The 23867-nt window shown below is 34.2% G+C and overlaps 2 protein-coding genes across 2 annotated transcripts in view; one reads left to right on the top strand and one right to left on the bottom strand.

The window, feature by feature from the left end:
* LOC117124744 (transcription factor Dp-1-like) overlaps window positions 1-12644 on the top strand; it is a 41847-nt gene extending 29203 nt beyond the window's left edge. The window contains exons 4-11 of the mRNA XM_033271057.1: window positions 1698-1834; window positions 2523-2611; window positions 4166-4207; window positions 4705-4882; window positions 5694-5909; window positions 6339-6493; window positions 7126-7292; window positions 7918-12644. Coding sequence (XP_033126948.1) covers window positions 1698-1834; window positions 2523-2611; window positions 4166-4207; window positions 4705-4882; window positions 5694-5909; window positions 6339-6493; window positions 7126-7292; window positions 7918-8219 — 1286 coding nt within the window. The 3' untranslated portion in view covers window positions 8220-12644. The remainder of the gene's footprint in view (window positions 1-1697; window positions 1835-2522; window positions 2612-4165; window positions 4208-4704; window positions 4883-5693; window positions 5910-6338; window positions 6494-7125; window positions 7293-7917) is intronic.
* Window positions 12645-13962: 1318 nt separating this feature from the next.
* The window catches only part of LOC117124761 (dnaJ homolog subfamily C member 3-like), an 11746-nt gene continuing 1841 nt past the window's right edge, over window positions 13963-23867 (bottom strand). Inside the window, exons 2-10 of the mRNA XM_033271083.1 lie at window positions 22779-22886; window positions 21922-22121; window positions 21227-21370; window positions 20608-20789; window positions 19546-19665; window positions 18554-18780; window positions 17796-17925; window positions 16823-16971; window positions 13963-16137 (exon numbers count right to left, since the gene is read on the bottom strand). Coding sequence (XP_033126974.1) covers window positions 15995-16137; window positions 16823-16971; window positions 17796-17925; window positions 18554-18780; window positions 19546-19665; window positions 20608-20789; window positions 21227-21370; window positions 21922-22121; window positions 22779-22886 — 1403 coding nt within the window. The 3' untranslated portion in view covers window positions 13963-15994. The remainder of the gene's footprint in view (window positions 16138-16822; window positions 16972-17795; window positions 17926-18553; window positions 18781-19545; window positions 19666-20607; window positions 20790-21226; window positions 21371-21921; window positions 22122-22778; window positions 22887-23867) is intronic.

The following is a 23867-nucleotide window of genomic DNA, read 5'->3' as shown; positions in this document are numbered from 1 at the left end:
GTTTAACTTTCCTAACTGAATTGTTTCATAGTTTATTCCAAACCAGTGAACATGAACCATTTCTGAATGAAAGACTTTATTATGGGATAGCTGCTTGATGTACGTTCCCATCTACAAAAGGAGTGTATTCCACTACAGTTGTAGTCCACAATACCTGCACGATAAGATGCAATAGAAACCAGTACAATAAAAATCTATTTTCCCATGAATTTTATATTCATTCATTGCTTCAACACACTGTGAAATCATTCAAAGTTTTTGGATAATAGCATTCAATTGTTGGATTTTTTAAATGGCAATTTGAATATTTCTTTAAAATGTTATTTAAAACTAAATTCTGTTAGTTCATGACTAACTGATTATTTTATTAGTTGTAAGCTTATAAAATAAAGGATAATAATAATATCAATATTAAATAATTTATTCTTAATTATTAGCAGATAGGAAAACAAAAATAACAATAACTTGGTGGTTTGAAATGCTTTTCTTTCATAGCCCAAGTCCTGTGTCCAAATCAGTGAGACACATAAGGTATTTGAAGATGACTAAGGGAAAAATTACCAACAAAAAAAAAGAGCCACCACACTCTAAGCTGTATAGTGAGGCATTGATATGTACTGTTTACACTTTGGTAATGGTATTTTAGGTTATTATGGTACAGAAACCTTGCATGCTGTATGGTAGTAGTTCTGTACAGTACACAATACCAACAATACACTACATATTGTTTGATGGAACACACATACTGTATCTTGGCAAATGGGGCCATGATGAATGTGGATTATGTGGTTCAAAGGTCAAATATGTTTGCTCACACCCTCCAGGTTGTGTCCTTGGGAATGGATACCCTTAGCGTTGTGCTTTACAGTTGATTGTGATTACAAGACATCTTGTTTCTTTTAGGACAATCAGTGCAGTGAAAGTCCTATGCAGGAATGCATTTAGTGTCATGTTTGAGATCCTATTGCTACAGCTAGTAAATTTTCAGCTAGAGTGTCGCTGTTTATTGAAAGTTGTGACTTTAGAATCGGTATAGGCCTATAGCTTGAATATGGAAACATTTACAGCGTAGCTTACCATAACTTTAATATATTAAATTACAAAACATGATCTAGTATTCCCCATTCATTTCCATGAATATTAAAAAAATGTTAATAAATACACTATTGTGTACATTAACTACTTTCCAGATGATCTGTTCTCAACCATCGATCTGTTCTCAACCATTGAGGCAGCATCATACAATGTACGTGCGAAATGCATCCAATTCAGGGTCAGAAAAAGGTGTTCTATTCCAAATTTTCCTGAGAACTAGCTTTGTACTGCAAAAATCATTTGTGTCTATAAAAGGCAATCAGTTTTGTTTACTTCTAAGTAAAATTTTTAGTGAAGTAGGTGACATGAAGGCTTCAAATTGTTTTTGCATTATACCAGGAAGCTAATCATGCAGGAATTCAATTACAATTCTATGCAGAATGCAACGCCATAACACGCGGGCAATGGAATGACCCGTTCAGACTGCCAACGACAATCAGCAGATGGCGTCGCATCGTCTAGCACTACAGTACATGAAGCGGAGTTGGATTTGTCATACGATGGTCGTACTATGCAATGCGTGCCTGGCTTGGTAGACTTGTGCGACAACAGTGTTAAACTTCCTTGGTAACAATTTCTCTTTTTTTTTTTCCCCCCCCTAGGAACACTAGCACTACCTGTAGCTGTCATCCCAGGCGCTATACACTACAAGTCGTCTCCTTTGAAAGGGGAAACACAGATCTTGCCAAAGAGCCTTCAGAATCGGACAACACTCACAACGACTACAGGATCTCCTATGGTTTGTAGACCTCATGCTTGATTGTAATCTTTGCAACACAGATTCAAAATATCGTGGGCACGCTATAGAAATATGTAGTCCAGAGATGCAGTTGTGGTGGGCGAGACCACTCAGCCTTGAAGCTTTCCACCGAGTCTAAAGCTAATTTCATGGCCCTCCACCCACATTTCCTCTTCTTAAAATCCACCCTTAAAATGTTTACTAACCCACCCTTAGTTTTCTGCAGCTGCACCCTGGTACTTATGGACATTTTTCATTACATCAGTCAGCAAATTAATAGCTACTCATTTAATCTTTACAATTTACAATATAATTAGTAAAAGATGTATTTTGGCCCAACGTTGCGTGGTAAAGAGTGGGGTAGTGGATGTTACTTGTATGATTATAGGTTAATCAGATATATAACACTCTAGGAGGATTTCCATGGAAGGATCGTATATCATATTAACATTAACATCCTATTTACATCTAGAAATTGAACATTATAACCAAGCGCTTCCTAGCCAGTACCTCCATTATTAAACCAGGAACTATGTTTCCAATCAGGCTGTTATCATTAATTGTTTTCCTTAAGTAGTACCAGCAAACCATAGGACACAAGGAAATTGAATACTTCCTCCTTAAAAAAGTAATCATTTCTGTTTTGACTATTTTAAATTTTTAATGAAGAATATAATTTTTTCTGCAGAATTTGGGGACACCACAACGAACAGTTCCAACAGTATTAGGCGGAAATCCACACATACTAACACCTGTTGGGCTGGAATCACCATGGAGGTATGTCATTAACTTTGCAGTTTGTTTGCACAGTGTGCTAACTTTTACTTTCTATGCATGGCAAACAGCATTCATATTTGTAATAACTAATAGTGGAAGGGATGAACCAAGAGTCCGCAATAAAGTGCACAGTCTCTTGTGCACCCTTCAATTCAAGACCCCTCTAATTCCGAAACCCTTCTAATTCGAGACCACTTTGTCAAGGAACCAACACTATGCTAACCCTCAATGTGGAGACCGAACAACCCCGAGACCACCCCAATTTTGTAGGTCCCAAAGGTGGTCTCGAATTGCATACTGTACACTATCCACTAAGTAACACCTTTTTATATTAACCTTATTTTGCATATCAGTAGCCCACTGAGAATGATACAATTTTATTTTTGGCTTGTTTAGTGCTTGTAATCTCCTGACAAATGTTGGAAAAAAATTATTTTAATTTTTATTAAATTTTATCCCACCCTCCCATTGCCACCTTATCTTATGATAAAACGTCCTAACTTTTCTCAGAATTAAATAAATATAAAGCATTTATCACCAGGTAAAGATCATGCCCATCCCCCTAGAAGTTTGCAGATAAAATACCGAAGTAGTCAAAAGTATTGTGACCATACTGAAAATTCCACCAGTTTTACACCCACTAATATTTGTAACACTACTTCCCCTACCAATTCCCCACATATCTGCCCCTCCACCTATCAGCCTTCCCCAGGTTAATAGATACACCACTAGCACTAAAGCCTAGTTGCCTATGATTTATTTATCTAAAACCTTCATTTCATTGTGTAGATTTTATAGACCTGACAATTGCATATTAAATATACTAAAATCGGAGCGGAACTGTAATATAATATTGCATAGTAACATGGCGAAGACTGAAAGGTCAAGGGTAGAGCTCAGTAAAGTTTCCCTAATCATAAATACAGCTATGAAATGATTATTGTACTGTTTAAAAAAGATGACAAGAGATCCCAGAGTTACAATTTCTATTGCAGTAGGTAAATGTTATAAGGAGGATCTCTTACTGTACTCATATTCGCTTTTCAAATTGTACCTAGGGAAGGGTGCAAGATATAGTGGCCTATCCAAAGAACTGTCTGGTGGAAAATGACAGCCTTAAGAGGATATAAGAAGGAGTCGTTTCTAAAAATACCACAGAAAAGGGTGTAAAGGCAGTCACATTTCCAGACATACTGTACCTGGAAATTTTCACCTTCAAAAGTGCCTTGGCAAAGATAAATTACATTTTAAAAAATACTTGGAAGGATTATGTAGGTGTTATTTTCTAAGAATCCTAAAATTCTGTCAGAATTGACACCATAATTATGCCCTAGTAAGGAAGTGGACTTATTCTAGAAAAAAAGAAGATGTACCACCACAGTTGTTCATTAATATCCAAATCCTGGCATGTTTGTATTGAAATGTAGGCCTAATCTTTGACAGTGATGTCCATTAAATACTTATGTCACATTGTGATACTAGAGATGCTGACAAGACTTGGTCCTAATTCTTACCTACACAGAATCCTCACAGTATATATTTTTTTTTTCTCAGAAAAAGGACTATTTATGTAGACAGTGACAATCAAGATTTTACGTGAGTTTCTATATATTTTTTCTACCTTACTAAATCTCTGTCTGCACATATTAAAGTTTTACATGACAAATTTACATGATTTGCCCATATAGGGGTGTGATGTTGTCACACATTGTCACAACGATATAGGAGCAAAGCACACCTGTATTTGTCACATAAAAGTTAATAGTATGGACAGAAATTAATTAATTCAACCTTGATCTATTTGAACTACTTCACCCCTACATCAATCTAATTTGCCTAGCCTAACAGTAGTATAGCTAACACTTTAAAGATTTTACTGTACTGGCAGTATGTTTTGTATACGTAATGTACTTGTAGGTGTGTAAGAGCATAATGACTGTAATAGCTATAACATGACTGAACTTGAATCATGAGATCATAACTCCAAGCTATCTCATTAGTTGAGTGAAGTACTAAAACATCATGTGTATTCCTAGATGATCCCTAGGTTAGTGGTTAAAAAATGCCAACCAAGTGATTTATGCTTTTTTCAGAGGAAGTGGCAAACGAAGGAAACGGGAGAAGGAGGGCAAGGGTCTTAGACATTTTTCTAATAAAGTTTGTGAGAAGGTTAAAAAGAAAGGCGTAACATCCTATAATGAGGTTGCTGATGAATTGGTACAAGAATTTGCTGGTATTCCCCCACACCATCGATTATCACCATCAGAACAAGTAAGTATGTGCCATCAACTGTCACCCTGAAAACAAAATATGGATTAGAACCAAATAGATGTGGTAGAACCATGTAGAAAAAGTAGGGGAGTAAAATCAAGGGAGGGAGTATTACTAAGTCGGATCCATAATCAACCAGCACAAAGTGCAAACTCCTCCACTCCCTGGGGAGTATTTCTAGCCATACGTGCAATTTAATGCCTATATAGACGAATACCTGCAATGCCACATCATCCTACCAGGTACCCATTTATACTCCTGGGTGGAGAGAGGCAGATGTAAGTAAAGTGCCTTGCCCAAGGACACAAGCAATGCGACGAGCATCGGTCTGGAACTCCCGATCTCACGATCAGAAGACCAACATCTTATATACTGCGCCACACACTCCTGTACTACTGCAGACCCAGGGGTGTAAGACCAGCAACTTGTGGGTGTAGTACCACTATGTCACAGGTTTAGTACCCAGTCAGGGGATTAGATTAAAATAAGAGATGATAACATACATTGCAGCCACTGATTTGTAAAACTGAATATGAACCAGACCAGTAGTGATGCAACAGGTAGATGTATAGTAAACATGAAGTCAAGAACCAAAAATGATAGAGTTGTCACATGATTTAATTCAATTCAAAATGAACTCTCAACTTCATTCAGGTGGTTACATGCAGTGAAACCTTAGGGGACACAATTCTAAAAAATAAGAAACTTGATGATTATATGCATGTTTACATTCCTAGCCAAAGTTCACTCATCAGTTGTGAATCTCTCTTGTGCACTATTCACAAATTCAAACACTTCTTCTTTACAACAGGCACAGTATGAGCAGAAGAATATTCGAAGGCGGGTGTACGATGCCCTCAACGTTCTCATGGCAATGAATATCATCTCCAAGGAGAAAAAAGAAATCCGGTGGATCGGTCTGCCAACGAATTCAGCGCAGGAGTGTCAGAATTTGGAGCTAGAGAAGAAACAGAGGGAAGAACGAATACGACATAAGACATCACAGCTTCAAGAACTAATATTGCAGGTAATATACAGATCCTAGACAATATGATGATAATTTATTTCGAGGACTTAGTATTTAAGCATCCAAAAAATACTGCTCCATAGACTTAAAAATTGGCAGTCACCCCATTGGTTTAATTTATTTGTCATTCTGTTAATTTCAAACAATTCATTAGATTTGGATGTGTGTAATTGATGCACGTTTTATGTAGTTTTTATCTTTTTTTTTCTCAGTACAGTACTCTTTAAAAAATTGTTTGTTTATTTGCCACCATTACTGATCAATGTTAAATCCATTAGGCCTGACGATTGTGAATCTCCCAAATACAAAAATTCCACAAATTATTGACTTTTTGTGTTAATTGCACAAAAGTTAACATGGAAATATATGTGTATACTAATTGACATACTCATTTTCAACATTGATAAATAATTGCAATTATTTCTATAGCAAATTGCTTTCAAGAACCTTGTGCAGAGAAACAAATCAATGGAGCAGTCCGGATTTAGTAATGCTCCTACCAGCAGTTCCGCCATCCACCTTCCCTACATCATTGTCAACACAAGCAAGAAGACGGTGATTGATTGTAGTATATCTAATGATAAGTAAGTACTATAATATCAACTACATCCTCATCATCGTCGTTGTCATCATCATCAAAATCATAATCATCATTATTGTCATTGTCTTTATCATTGGCATCATTATAATCTAATCATTGTCGTTATTCATTATCGTCATAGTCGTCATCAGCACCACCATCTATCATCATCATATCATCTTAGCTTGAAATTTCTTTTTAAAATTTGTTTAGTCTCATTTATGGCGAGTCGAGTGGCTGAGTGGTCATCCGGGGGGTGGTAACTACAGCCTTAACATCGGCGCTGGTTCCAACCTCTCATTACCCAGGGTTTGGTTAGTAGGACCAAGTCTTCTCCGATAAGGACTTAAAATAGAGGTCTGCTGTACACATCTGGCTTGTGTGCACTTTAAAGAACACATTACATATTTCGAAAGAGTAGTGGGGTACCCCGATACTGTGGTCTATTTCAGCCCCTGTTGTGGAATGGTGTGAAGATGTAGCTACTATAAGTGCCTATTTACGGCCGCTAGGTAGTCACGGACCACGGCCATACGTAATTCAGCGCAATGACACTGAGTTATAAGCTTTCTCCTTTTACCTTTCTAGTAGTGTATGCCAAGATCAACAATCATCCTAAGTGTATTTTTGTTTCAGATTTGAATATCTATTTAGTTTTGACAATGCATTTGAAATTCATGATGATATAGAAGTACTGAAGCGAATGGGCATGGCCTTTGGCCTGGACAAAGGTGAATGCAAAGAAGAACATTTAAAACAAGCAAGAGAAATGGTTCCAAAAGCCTTAGAACCATATGTGCTTGGTAAGTGACTTCTCAAGTCTTAGCTCCTGTTTTCTTCTAGTGTCTTTATTCCATCCCCACATATACAATATCTTTTTGCCTTAGTGTCGATAAAAATGCCTAAATATATGGATTTCTTGCAAGCTACTAAAGGTAGAAAATGTTGAAGCAGTTAAGGCAGTTGCGATCATGGCTGTCAACCCTGTGGTATGATGTTCGAACCTTGCAATACATTTAGCAAATTCATTTACCTACAATTGTCTGTATCCTCCCAAGAGTATAAATGGCTACCTTGTAGGCTTGAAAAACAAGGTAGTGATTACAAGCTGCCAAGATCACTTGCTGGGCATGTTGTGCTATGCAGAAACACTCCCAAACTCTTCCCTTACAAGGGGTTACGGTTTCCCCCCTTTTTTTTTGTAGTTCAAATTTGATGATCATTATGTTTTCTAAATATGTAAGTGTGAGGACAAGATTTGTCCTACTTTGTATGCTTACCAGCACATATTAATTACTAGAAGCAGGGAACAGTTAAATTTAACTGTTCCCTGGTAGAAGTGAAGGTCTACCTAGATAAGAAAAATGTTTTACATAAAATAACTTAGCTAAAGATTGCTTATATTGTTTGTTTTTTTTCTCTCTCCAGAAATGGCCCAGCAAAATAAAGGGCAAACAAATAGCACATCAATAATCGCAGGACCAAGCGGAATTCAATCGCGTGCATCGGCTAGTGCTGGATCAGCAAGCCAGACATCGTCGCAAGAACAGAGTTCATCTCCTTTGTCATTGGATTTTGAAGTTGCCTTAGCAACTGGACAGACAATGTCCCGTACACCAAGTATTGGGTCACATTCAAGCTTTGGTCATTCACGTGGTGCCACTGACACACCATCATCGTTGCTTGAGAGTGATGTTGATGGGTCCGATGATGATTTAAGTGTGGAATGAAAGTAAATCCACAGTAAAGTATAAACATAATTGATAAAGCACAAAATAAAAAAAATATCCATGAACTGAAGATATTAAGCTTCTTTGCTGGTCAAGTCCATGTCATATGACCATGTACCGAACAAATATGGATGGAATTTACATGGCTATGTAATCGCCAAGGAAAGACTTGATACACCATAATTGAGCAAGGTCAAAGGTTAATTCAACGTTGCTCTAGCTGCTAAATGTCCAATTGAATGGACTTAGTAACAGCCAAAAATCCATTTGACAGCCTTTAGTTTATTTGACTTGGCTTTGTAATGGATCAAATCAAGGTCAGTTGGTTCCAGCCAGTGATACATTTTGAATAGCGCAGTGATGGCCAAATGTCCTTATTGATGTGACTCTGCAATAGCTGGAGATCCAGTCGTCGTAGATCTGTACTGGTCATTTCTTGCTACCCCAAGTTTCTCACATTTAAATTCCAAGATCTACTGCATGCGCTGAGTTTGCTGATCGAGTGCCGTTATGATTTTGATGCGTTTCTGCTCATTTTATTTATTAACATATCTTGTATTGGTGTGACGCTGGTTGAAATGGAGCTTGAGTGCAAAATGTTTTCTTTTTAAAGTATATAAGTTTATATTACCTCTTATCAGTTTTACAACTTCTAAGTGAAGCAGTGCTGGCCAACGTGTTGACCAACCTGCTTAATGTTCTTGCAAAAAGATGTTGATAATTTATAAATTATTGCAATTGATGCAAAACATCCTGTCTTATGTTCATCCTGAATTTAGAATACCTGGAAGAATCTGCTTTATCACAGTTTTTGGGAAGGATTCCAGTCACAAAAAATATAAGTGTTGTCAACCCTCTATGGGCTATTTCTACAGATCAAATAATAGTCTTCATCATCTGGGCTACATTTTGAAAATGGAAGCACGTGTGAAATGCCTTTCTTGACACATGTTTATGTGAAAGGAACGCAAGGATTTTAGTGTCTAAGTAGATGTGGACATAGCGATTATTAATAAAAACAGATTGATAAAAGATTAAAAATATTACACAAGTACGAAAGATCACAAATCAGTTGTTGATTATGGAACAAAAAAAATACATGTTAAGATCAATTGCCTTTCAGTTTTCTTGCAAGATTATCTAACACAATGCAAAATTTTTCCCCTTCTAGCCATGGCAACATAGTACATTCTGTGATTTTAAAGCATCATTCCAACCTGAAACATATATACATATCTCAGTTAATTTACAGTAAGTTTGATTTTTATGGTCACAAAATGAAGATGGACAAGAAGAAGGTTCGAAAATATTAATTTTTGCATGATATTCATTTGTGGACAGAAACTGATGTATAGAAATCTGAAACCTCTAAAAGGAAGTCACCATGATATTTTCGCTCTGAAGCCATTATTCAGTACCCCCTAATGTTGATACATTGGGTCAAATTCAGTACCCCTCCATGTTGATAGATGGGGTCAAATTCAGTACCCCTCCATGTTGGTACATGTATCATATTCAGTACACCCCTTCATGTTCATACATGGGGGTCAAATTCAGTACCCATCCATGTTGATACAGGGGGTCATATTCTATACCTCTCCATTTTGATATAGATGGCCCCATTATATCAGCATTGCTGTTAGGGACACCTTCATTAAATAAAGTTGAATAAAAAAAAAATCATATTCATATACCCCTCTATGTTGATGCATCGGGTCATATTCAGTACCCATTCATGTTGATACATGTGGTCATTCAGTACCCCTCCTTGTTGATACATGGGAACATGACGGTGGAGGTCATGTGCAGTTGAGTCTGATTCATTACACCATGTATTTACAGATCCATCGATGTTGATATAAGGGGCAAGTTAGTACCTATACATTCTGATGTAAAGGATGTATCAAATTTACTTGCTACAAAACATGCTTCTAATGGGCAGTAGTAAAAGTTTTGAACACCTATTTTTTAATAAACCATTTTAATAAAATATGTCCTTCCAAATTCAAATTATCTGGCCAAATATAATTTACATTCAGTTAAAGAATTTAAGACATGAGGTTTATAACACAAACATGATAGAGCATTTTGAATATGTAAATATATTTTTGTCTTTATTTAGATATCATTTTTAATGATTAAATGAATTATCCTTAAAGGGAGAATATGATGAGACAAACAATTGCTCTCAGCAGGTTTAATGGATGTTTTGTGTGTATGTGTGTGTTGATTTTTTTTTAGTAATATGTTTAATTACGGGTGTTATTATGTACAGGATCTAATAGAATGTAAAGAGTATTGGAATTTATGGAAAATGTTAAAAACTAATGGAATGGCATTTATGAGTTATATCACAAATGTTTGGTTGTGTCCGACAAGAAGGATAGGATAATGGACCTTTCTGGGCTGTCAATCAAATATAAGAACTGACCAATCAGAACAGTGCCAGATTAACATTTACGTTCATTGTTTTGTGTAACCTAAGCAACAATATTGAAGGGGCGGGGTTTAGCAGAAATGTCCATTGTCGTCTAGCAGCATTCTTGTAGCGGATGTATTACGCCCTGATTATTCGACTTGGAATGCAGGTGTATCCATGATTGGAAGGGGCGATTCCTCCTTTTTGAAGGGGTTAGCCGAAACCAATTTACAGCCTCTTTGGTTGTGCTCTGATCTAATGATTCTTTAAAGGATCTCTAAATTTGATTGAATTTTAATTCAGCTTGATATTTCGATTTAGATTGGAGTACAAATTTTTGTAACTCTTTTTTGTGGAAGTGTTACTCCCTGATTCAACTATGAATATTTTCATTTAGATTGGATGAACACTTTTTGACACTCTAAAGGCAGTAACCAACCAAAATTGTTTTTTTTGTTTTTGCCAGTAATGATGCACTATTAAAACAACATTATGTATTATTGTAAAACAACTAATTAAATGTCACTGATGTTTCAAATGCACAAAAATCTTAAAGAATCTGGCCTTGTGCTACCTTCCATGCATTGTCCCCATTACTTAGTCCTATTGTGTTTCTAGGATGAAATGTCATGCCCAATTTTTATTTAACTAAAGCAAAATGGGATACTAATGAAGTAGACTGTGGGGTGCTTCACATGTTATCACCTGTTGAATATGCCATTTGTATTTGTTGAATTAGTCATTTGCATTGAATTGTTCTGAAAAAATGTTTAGGCTACCAGCATATGTTTGGTATAACAATATGCACTAGAATTGCTTTATTATTTATACTATGGATACATTGAGAGTTTGTACTACTAAGAAGCCAACTTGTACCGAGTGTAGAAATTTCTATTTGCCTGGCCCCAGAAGTTCTTTATACAGCTGCCAATTTCTATTTATAAACACTAAGTTTTTGTCCATATATATTAGGGTTCAAATTTTAAATGGGGTGTTGACACTAAAGCAGTGTGAATTCAACATTAAGAGCAGGTTAGGGAGTCACTTCAAAATTACTTTGCATCTGATCGTTCAAAATTGGGAGTTAAGTTTCCATGAAGACCAGATTTAGATCATTATTATCTTGATCAAATGTTCAGATTTATTTTGCTATTAAGAACATTACAAAAAAAATGTTTTGTTTAGTAACATGATGTATCACAAATGAAATATCTAGTTATATAACCAAAATATGATGTTTTTAAACATATTTTCTCCCTCTAATATTTCATAATGTTCAACATTATTTTGTTACGTTTGTATATACTTGCATTTTTACTTGACTGAAAAAAATGCTGAAAAATGATGTTCTCAAAATTTTCTGTAAAATCATATTGACAAATTTTCATAAGGAAATGTATTAACAATGGAACATAACTAGATAGAGAATCTATTAGGTGTACAACATTGCAAGTCAAAGGTCATTTAATACTAAGGTCATGGCAACACCTTAATTCTGTGACAACTAGTGAGAGAAATGATTGTTTACATTAATTATAGCATTTTTGTAATTCTGATAATTTTCATTTTGTTACTGTTGTTTTCCACAACTATAAATGGTTTGTAAGTGGAACTGCACTACAGCGTGTCTTACTTCATGCTTCACATGGCATGCTTGGTTTTTGATAACAAAGTTTATGAAAAAATTTTAAGTGGGTGTACCAGCTACAGACTAATTATTAAAAAAAAAATGTAAAAAGGATGTAAAAATATGAAGCCTGGTCTAAACTGATAGTCAGTTTATTAAATAGAAATTCAGAGTCATTTTTAATGAGATTTGTGGTGTGAATTAAATTTATAAAATGAACAAAGTACATTTTGTGGCTCAACTATAGATAAAAATGATGCATTTTCTAGTACTACTTGTATATTTTTTTTTTCTTTTCCAGTCGCGGAGATGATCGGGTATAGTAATGTATATTCCTACATCTTGGTTAATAAATGTCAGAGAACTGGAGAGATTTGAATTATTTTTGTCTTTACTGTTTACATTCTTCATTTCATTTCTTCCTCTTTCTTCATCAGTCCAATCAACATCAATGAAAATTTATTCATCAAATAGTTCTTACAACTTTGTTAGAGTATAGTCGGTGTGCGGATCTAGAGCCTCGCTTCCCAAATCTTTTACTAAGCCACGTGGTAGGTTCAACCAAGTGGAAGTTGTCCAATGTGAAGAGCATGACTTAAATTTTGCTCGGCTAATACAGCGCACATCACTGATCCTGTGTACATACAATCTTCTGTAATGTTCTATGTTTCTAGGACTACTTGACACACACACACCAATCAGCCACAGAGATTGGAACAGCTATTGAGGAATGACGTAGCAATTGTTCATTGGCACATATTGACATTGAATTACGAGTTATCTAGTTTTGATTAGGCTGGTTCAACCTTTATTATGTAAGTGTGTTGTGCCCTATAGGTAAATACCATTTTTTTTTTACTAGGTCCTTGAATCTTAATTTATTTCTAATGGAAGGATCTTCGAGGACAAACACGGTACATGATTATCAAATCCATTATGTAAGAAGTGACTTTCGGGACATCTGGTTAAATGAGGTTTCTTAACACATTTATTTTTAGTGTGCTGCACATGGTGATGCCCATCTGCAGTGACTTTGGTCAGATAATTGGTAGTAAAAGAATTAGTGGAAGATTGAGTATTTTCCAGATTTCTAGCTTGATTGTGAGAGACTTGTCCAGATTTCTCGGAGACCCCTGCTTAGGTCATCATAAATCTGTTTAGGTACATCACAACAGACAAAATAGGCTAACATTAATTTCGTGGAAATTGCAATATGCATTATCTCAAAATCTTTCCACAAGTTTCAAAAAGGCTTCAGGCTCGACGAAAGTTCTATCATGAAGTGATCGAAGCATTAACGTCAACTGCCAATGTGCACTTACTGTAGCCCAGTGGTGGGAAGGGAGGGCATTCACATCCCCCCCCCCCCTACATCCTAATAATATTATTTTGATTGCCAATCCCTAATACTGATCAAAAAGCACAATTTGCACCATACTAAGCCATAAAGACTCCCTGTAAACCCTACCAGTGATTTTTATTTTTATTTTTTTTATTATTTTTTTTGGACCCCTCGGACATGTCAGAACCCCTCTCAGCAAATTTCTGGAACCACCACTTAATCTAATTGTTAGGTTTACATGATTCTTAACAAAAAATAACCATTAAATCTGCCCAGGAAGTTTGTCAAGTGCTGAGTAATTACAAATTTAAAATCGATGTGGTCAATCTCTAGTAAAAACAACAAAACGAACAAGTATATATTTATCACTTTATTCCATTACCAGTATCTACCTTTCTTATAGAAAACAAGAAATAGTATATTTCCTTAAATATGTAGTAGTTTGCTGGGAAAAGCAGTCCTAACTATCTACCAGAGTTATTTGGTTTGATATTTTTAGGGGACAATAACAATTTAATTTATTACAGGACCTCTTTACTGCGAATATTTTGAATAATAACTGTAGTTATGAAGTTAAAAAAATGCTCACTTGGCTAACAGTCTTCATTTCCTACATGATCACACACTTCATTATAGAAGAGCATGGCTAGCCACGTCTACAATACAAGGATAGTCATGCCCACAGTAAATGTGTAGTCATGCCCACAATGCATACGTTAACAAAGTTCCCTCATATTTATCAACCACAAGATCAGAGAATATAAAATATACATTTCATCTTTAAGAAATAAAACATGTCTGCTAAATACATCTAAAAATAATAAATACACCTATTGAATGTAAAATTACATGGTAAAGACAGAACAATAGTTCATGTGATGCGACCATGGAACATACGCATAGACCTTGGAGATACATGGTAATATATTGATACTGTAAACTATGAAAAGAAAATAATAAAAATAGTTCAATTAACTACAGCTTTAAACACACCAGCAAAAGGGTATTACTTTATTAAACTGTATTATGATTTTTATAATTTAAAATTCTATAACATCACATTATTAGACACGGTTTCCTTTGCTTTTTTTACTTCTCATGTATAAAAATATTGGGACCCAAAAACAATTTTTACACTGTCCTACTACCCCACAAATAATTCTCCTCTCCCTAATTCATAACACTTAAGTAGACTTACACCTTTTTTCCCCCAATTTTGCTGGATCATTGCATTTAACCGATATTGTTCACAAAAAAATTGAGAAGCAATATACTTTACTTATCATTTTAATAAGTAGTATGTAGATAGTGTTACTATTACAGATTTTATAAAGATAAAATAATAAGAATATTAATAACCATAATAAATAATACCAAAAGAAAAATTATAATAGTTATAAGAATAACAAAATACGTAGGAATGTTTTAAATGGTATCAGAATCAATCTTTAAATGATATCAAGGTTAAAAGATAGATCCGGTCTAAACAAATTAAAACATGATACAATAGGGCAAACTGAATGGTGAAAGAGTTAGTGAGGGATGGTAGTGAAGGAGTGAAAGGAGAAATTGTTGGATTTTGGTCAGTATACATGTAGTTTGCATTGAAAGAATTCAATTTCTCTTTATTTCAGACCATGTCAATATCAAAACATATACAAAGCAAATGAGATTGAAATAGAGAAAAATATATATGTATACATACATTGCCATCTGAAATACTAGAATATATGCAAAATAAATACTAATGTAGATTACATACATATAATTTTTACTTGTGTTTTTTAACCTCATTGAGGTAGAATGTTTAGGGTGCTTACAAAGTGTGTGTCAATTTCTTTATTAAATAGGCCTATCTTGATAAACATTAGTATTACAGCATATTGTAAGCCTGGTTTCTATAAAATAAACTATCAAAAGTGTGTTAACGTTAACACTGCGATTGTTTGCACGGTGAACCTGTCCCTGATGCAATCGTAGGTTTTCCGATACGACCAACCAATCAGCGTCGCTGAAGGAGTCAGAAATTGCTTGTAACAATTTCATGGAAACCAGGCTAAACTAATGTAATGGTGATGGTACTACAAATCACAATTCTTTATTCACTGATAGTGAATTCATTATTTCTGATTGGTTGATGGTTTAATACTAATGCCTTCAATGCACCCAGCTAAACCTTAAACAATTCACTCAATTCTAGTTTTCAAAGTTGAAGGCAAGTTTTCAAAGTTCACACCCACTTAAAAAACAAAGGGACAACCCTGTGCCCAATGTGCATACAAAAATTGAGGGAATGTTGAGTGGTGGGATAAAGATAAAAAGTATGTGACCAATTGGGAGGTATTTTATAACTGAAATATTTGGGAAATAAATTAAGTTTTGAATATTTAATTAAAATGAAACCTAAATGAATTTCCTCCTCCTCCTCCAAATGGATTGAAACCAAATGGATTACCCCAGTGTCGATTCTGCTGTTGCTGTTCTTCTGCATCCAGGGGATCTTCCCCTCTATCGAACTTCTCACGCATTTCTGAAATAAAAATACAAGAAATATTTACAATACACAAAAACTGACCTGAACAGATCTAAATTCTTTTGCTTTTATAGATTACATAGAACTTCCATATCATCATCTAGTCTTCAATTCATCAACATTATTATTATTATCATCATCATAATGTGCATCCTTGCCATAAGGATTTGTAGTCACCCAAGGTAGCTAGGTCAGTAGACTTCGCTAGGGATGTTTGACCTAAGGTCAACATCTTTTAAAAGTGTCTTTGTTTCAAATGCCATTTCACTGAGCAAGGTACCCCCTGTTAGTAATGGAAACTTGAAAATTACACAAAATCAAATAAAATTAAATAAAATACATGAGGATCAATGCAAGACAAATGCCAAATTGCATGATTTACAAACAAACATCGATGTTCAACAGAATACTACATTTTCATCATCTTAATCACCGGTCCTTCATTCTCTTTGTTGTAATTCTCTAATCCTATATACTTATTTTCATTGTCATTAATTGCATTGGTGCCATCTGCATCCTCATCATCAATCATCTACATTCTCATCATCATCCCCATCAGCGTCATCATCTACATCCTCAATATTATCACAGCTGTCATTATCTAAGTCACCATCAATTATGCTCCCACTAATCTTGACTATGGGAAAAGGGACTGAGGATGTATGATGCATCTGTTTCTCACCTGGGGTGGTTAACACCTCCTTTGCAGCTGCTATGTCTATAAATTTGTTCTCTGCCTTTTTCTTTTCCTCTGGATCTTCAAACTTATCTGGATGCCATTGCATTGCAAGTTTACGATATGCTTGTACTATTTCCTTTTTCTTTGCATTTCTAGAAAGAGAAAATGAATCGTTTTTTGATAAAAAAAAAAATCATCATCATTGCCCTTTCTACCATCAACAGACACTTATCAAACTCATTAAATAATGCGTTTGAGTTTAGAACTATCCCTACCATCAGTATTTTAAAAATACAGATTACACAACACCCACCACCTTCAACAATTTTTTGTTTGTTTTTAAGATTCATACGGTTTAATCAGCAGGCCTATGATGAATTTTTCAGGCAATTTCTTCCTTTCACCCTCAACCTTGGGCACATAATATTGAATGGATACAAGCCAGAAGTTTTTTATATGCTGATCTTACTGCCAGGCATTTGTTAATGTCCCATTTTTACGTTCATTCCTTATAACAAGCATATTTTTTTAATCCTTTTTATACTGACCCTTACTGTCATTTTAACACTGTATTTTAATGTACTGTATTATATGCCATGTTGTAATTATTTTTCAAATATATTTGGCAATGTGTATATCCAAACAATGAATTTCCATATTACTTACATTTGTTTTTTTTATTATGAACATACATTAAATGAATCTTGAATCTTGATATACAAATCTCATTTATTACCATCTTGAAAAAGCTAATATTGGCTGGCATTTTTGGATAATAAATTATGTACTGCAGTGCAAAAACCCAGTCTAAATCCTGGCAGCAGGACAAAAACATGTGATATGCCTTAATATGGTCATGATGACATCATGATGACCATATATAGAAACAACATGAGTAAATATGGGCAGTCAACAGTTTTTTGTCAAAGAAAATTTGGTAGTCCGGACAAAGCTTAGTAAGTGAAGTTCCAATTACCTTTTAACTCCTAATATTTTATAATAATCACGTTTTTTTGACTGTTTCAGTAATTTATTGCCTCGTTTTAAAGCTTCTTCTGTTCGTTGACTTCCTTCTATACTATTTGCTTTTGTAAAATCATCAATTGCTGTAAACAAAAACAAAAAAAATCCATGTCAATATAGGTGGGCTTAATATCATGCAACACTGGGCATTTATACCATATAATGGAAAATTAATTGAATTGATTAATAATGTAAATAAGTTCCATGTCTTTTCATTTTGGTTCCATTCACTTTGATCCATTACAATGTGTTCAGTCGGAAGATTTGAAGACCTAACTTTATATTTCATAAAAAATCAAATGACAAAGAATCTATTATAGGTGTATTAAAAAACAAATAATGAATATTTTGATTTATGGAATGGAAAGAACATTTTCATTTGTTGCAAGATGGACTGTTCCTTTAACTACACAATCCATTTTTACACTCATAAAGAAATATTCTTTTCAATGCCCTCATAACTATTTATTATTTGTATAATATACTATCAGTACACCATGTATTATAGGCTGAGCTATGCCAAATGGTGTTAGATTTCATTTTAAACTTTACTACAGACAATAACACATTTTTTACTCAGTACACTCAACTGTATAAAAAAATGTGGACTTTTAAACATTTGGCAAGGTATGTATGCACCAATCGCACTTCCTGGAAACAGAGCTGTATGACTGAACTTAAATAAAAAAAGTACCCTAATATTTGAATTACCTTTATCAAAATCTTCATTTTGTATATATGCTTCTCCTCTATCTAGCAACAGGTCAATGTTTTCTTCATCATTAGCTAGCGCATCTGTGCATGTCTTAATTGCTTTTGATGTTTCCTGTCCTTTAACTAGGCAATGACAAATCCCTCGGTCAGCTCTAGATAAGTACGACCAGTTACTTGGCTCTGTTTTCTTTGCTGCCTCATATTTACCAATAGCATCTTCATAACTACAAATACAAAAGTGAAAACAATTGTTTATTGGTAACGTCCATTGCTGAATCCTATTCAATAATTTTAATAATTAATAATACTAATAATAAATTCCAAGTTAAATGAGCATGTAAAGAATAATTATTTTTGTCATTTATACCACTGATAATAAATAATAGTAGAGTAGAACCCCTCAATTACATACGGCAAGGACTTGTACTACTTACACTGGCATAAACTAGGCCTAGGCTAGGCTTACTTGAGAATTACATAGTACTGTATAGTATGGTGTGTTGTGTTGTATGCATGCTAATAACAGTTACAATTCGAGCGGATTTTTTTTTATATTTTGCACTTCACTTTTTATGACGTCCTCACCTTGTTTTTTACGTTCGTAAAATCAGGAATTTGTTTCTACTGTAATTTACTTTTATTTGTTCCAAAAATACTACTGATCATCAATTAAGGGCAACAGGTCAGCCTCTAATCTACTAGATTTTAACCAAAAGATCAACCCCACATCTATTGGACATTTTTAGCAAAAGGTCAACCTCACATCTACTGATCAACATATTTAGCAAACGGTCAACCTCACAATCTACTGATCAACATTTTTACCAAAGGTCAACCTTACAATCTACTGATCAATATTTTTATAAAAAGGTAAACCTCATATCTACTGAACATTTTTTGCAAAAGGTCAACACCTCACATCTACTAATCAACATTCTTAAAAAATGAAATCCTCACATCTATATTGATCAACAACTGATGATACTTACTTTTCTTCATTTTCATAATCTCTTGCTGATGTGAACTGTTTATTTAATTTTTTCATTTTTTTGTAAAATGGAAAACATTCTTTATGTTCTGGATCCAACTTCAAGCAATTTCGTATATCCCTAAAACAAGAAAAATTTGAAAATAATAAGTGTATGAAATAACATTATGACTTTCACTAACATAAAGCATTATGTATTTTTTATATTTATATCAATTTTACATATAATTATTCAATAAGAAGATTGAAATTACATGTGATCATTTATTGTTCAGTGATATGGTTTCAACTTTTAATATTTATTGGTCAGTTAATTGTTAAATTTACATTACAGAAAAAGTACCGTACATCAATCATCAACACTAAATTTAGATTTATCTATTTTAAGCATTAAACCAGATACAAGAAATTTAAATAAATAAATGAACATAGTAACAAAATTTATAGTAAAATACTATATTTAACCACGATTTGCAGTTCATTCATTACACTCTGTATGTTGTGTTTTTTTCATAGAGGTATATTTTATATGAGTTATATGTGTATATATAAATATTATAGGTGTGTTTGATCCTTTGAAGAGGGGTGGCAAGGCAGTGGTAATGCTCTGGGTTATAAAATGTCCATGTTTAGGTCACACATGATGGTCATTGGATTGGATTGGATTTATTTGGTTAAACACCAAGGATAGCCCACGAAAGTCTAGAAGACGACTTATTTCCAGTTGGGTCCTTCTGGTGGTGATTGGACAGTACACCGGGAGACAATCCCCTACTCTTTTCCGAAGAGTGTACTGTGTTCTTTAACGTGCACATGGGCCATAAATGCACACGGGACCAACGGCTTAAACGTCTCATCCGAAAGACGGTGTGCTATGTAACTTGTATTTCAGCCCTCTAGCTGAAACACAAGGAGAGGCAGCGATGGAAATTGAACCGGAGACCTAGAGATCTCCACGGTTCAGCGCACACACAGTGGCTACCACCAGATTAGCCGACTGAGCTAAGCTGCTCTCAATAAACGTAACAACTAAAAACTATATACCCTTGAGCATGTTACTCACGTTAATGCTTTGTCTAACTCTCCGATCTGATAATGTAGACCACTCATCTTGTAGAACCCTTGTGTGTTGTCGTTGGTTAGCTTCACCAGGACCTTATAGTCATCGATTGCTTTATAAACTTCCCCAACTTGTAAATAGCATTCTGCACGTTTCACTCGGACATCTGGAAACCACACACAATGCTAAAAGAAATGGAAATTAAAACCCATATAACAATCAATCAATAGCGTGTAGGAACATTTTTAAAGTACAGGTCTCTCTCCAATTAAAGACCATTTTTTGGGAATGGAATTTCCATGGTCTTTAGCAGCTTTGGTCTCATATTAGAATAATAAAGATAAAAGGCATTTGTTAAGTTGGGACCACAGAAAAATTGTCTTTAATTGGAAGTGATCTTTAATAGATGGGTCTATAATTAGAGGATGACCTTAACTCAAAAGAACTGGATTCTTCCTTTTCCTGGTTAAAATAATGTAGTTGATGGTTACCTAAATAAAACTTAAATCATGAAAACATAAAACTACATTAAAAACATTAAAATGCATTAAAAACTATAAACACATACATGCAACATTGTAAATGCTGTATTCAACAAAAATGTTTTTCTCTTTTATCTTACCTCTATTACAGCACTGTAATTAATAACAGCTTCGTTGAAGTTCCTAGCTTTCATGTGTGTGTTGCCTTGTTCTAAATGTGCCAGCAATGGGTCAATGAGTCGTAATTTCTCACCAGCTTCTTTGTTACCTGAATCCATTTCTGTCTGTTAGAAAAGAAAAACATGTTTATGTTTAACTATGCAGCATATTTGACTTCAGTTCCAGTACATTAACAAAAAAAAATTAAATAAATAAATAAAATAATATATTAAAGAATATCAATAACTAATATATCATCAATAACTGTTGAAGTTTCATTCAACAAAGAATAATAATAATAATCATTATTTATATGATTATATTTATATATAGGCGCCCTTCCAAAACAGACCAGAGCGCTGTACATATTAAAAACATAGTTATCAATAAAAATGTAAAAGGTAACAGTAAATCATTAAAATAACATTACTCACTGAAAGTTTTGATTGAAACTTTAACCTTTACTGACAGTAAATTGTTGGATCATTATGCTGACAATGGTTTAAGTTTCAATCGAATGTTCTGTTACTGTACTATCTATTACTATACTACTTCAAGTTTGTCATGTTTTTAAGATGTTTGAATTTGTGGAGACTTGGTGGATTATTAAAGTCGATGATTGATTGATTGATTGATCGATTGATTGTAGCTCTAGATTTTTAAAAAGTGAACTTACAACAGCCAGGTAGTCCTCCTTGGCAGCTTCCAGATTTCCTTGCTTCATTAAGATGTTACCATGGTTAACAAGGGCAGGAGAAAATTTTTTATTCAGTGTGCTACTTTTCTTTAAATCCGGCAAGGCCGACTTTGAGCGGCCCATAGCCAAATAGACAGTTGCCCTTCTGTAGTATGCCATGAAATTGTCTGGATCATTCTCTATGAATATTGGAAAATTAATAGGGAACATCAGTTCAATGATATGAATAGCATCTAACGAATATTATTTACTACAGAATATATTTACTGTCTAAAATAATATACAAGTAATATCCATTTACAAAGTAACATTTGCACTTTCTTTCCAAACCATTCTTCTGTTCATTTTATTTATTATGTATATATTGGAGGCGCTTAAAACAAATGCAATAATCTCCATCTGTTACCATTCCAGACCACCGACAGCTTGGATTACACATGAATAAATACTGAATTCTATTATGCACCGCTAGCACCACATCCAAAGTAAGAATTAACTAGAGGTACAGTAGTGGCTATTGTTCCACCAAATTCCCAATTCTGATTGAATGCAAGGATTGGAATACAACAACATTTGTATACACAGGTAAATAGGTCAATTTGTAGTTTGAACTATGCATGCTCGTATCCAAGGTCAATGAAGGTCAATCAACTTAAGATTATGTTGTGTGAATGGTGTTTATGTCGATTTACCTTAATACGAGCATGCACAGTTCTAACTATTTGGTTAAATTAGAAATTTGTTTACAACTTGTGTAACAATAGCAACTGCCATTACAATAAACAATTTTGGGGAAGGCATAAAGAAACGATTGTTATCGGTTAGAATCTACTTACCAATAGCGGAATTGTAATGATTCAAGGCTTCAGCAAGCTGGCCGGCCGCAAGGAGGGCATTACCATTCTCCATGTGTCGAGATGCATCCTTCTTCGTGGCATCAACTCCTGGGGAAAATAAATACCAAAGTTATTTGACCTATAGATACACAGTACTTTTTTGATATAAATAGGTATGAGAAGAACAGTGTAATACAACTAAAACCAATATGACAATACACAGTAAGTAAAATGGCAAAAGTCCTAAACCAGATGAAAATGTTGAAAACTGCAATGGATGGATGGATGAGTGCAAAGTTTAAGGATATCTCAACAAGTTTTACACTATAATATTGTGAAACCTTGGAAAAATCAAATAAAGTTAGATTGTTCGTAGTATTGCCTGCTAGGCCCCTATATACATAATTGAGCTCTTTCACAAATTTTTATATTAGCAATGACATGAAATTAATAATTTAAATTAATATGATCAAACCAAGTGGAAATCCACGCTAAGATTCAGAAGAAAAACATTTCATAAACATTCATTCATTCAGTCTCACAAATTATTCTACAAGATAAGAAATCATCCAATAAAATTCTGTAAGGAAACCGACAGAAAGTTGGAAAAATACTGACAAATCGCATGTATGCAGATGTTGTGTTCATAATAAATTTTGGAGGGTAAGCTTTTTTTTACGATTATTGCTTGGCCTCTATACCCAGGAGGATCAGACCACAAAAGACTCTCTTGGGAAACAAGTAAACAAGTAATTCTGTACCTAAGCCTAGGGCGTAGGCCCTAGCCTACTACTAGCTAGGAAGCCTACGAATGACCTGGTTCCAAAGGCCAAATTATTATAATAAATTAAGGTTTTAAGTTTTAGGAATTGGGCATAGCTAGGGATGTCCTACTTTTTTTTTTTTTTTCAAAATGGTATATTTATTTAAAATTCAAAATTCAAATTAAGACTTAAAACATAGCAGCCAAAAGACTGAATTGCGAATTATGTGTTAACAATTACAACAATTAAAAAAATCAAACAGCAAAGATAAAAAAACAAGTACATCAAAAAAGAGAAAAATATTGCATAAGGATCGATATTCTAT

This window comes from Anneissia japonica, unplaced genomic scaffold, assembly GCF_011630105.1.
Source record: "Anneissia japonica isolate Jap-2015-1 unplaced genomic scaffold, ASM1163010v1 scaffold1764_len714935_cov166, whole genome shotgun sequence".
Lineage (NCBI taxonomy): Eukaryota > Metazoa > Echinodermata > Crinoidea > Comatulida > Comatulidae > Anneissia > Anneissia japonica.
Note: the sequence above shows the minus strand (reverse complement) of the source record. Positions and strands in the feature narration are given on the sequence as shown.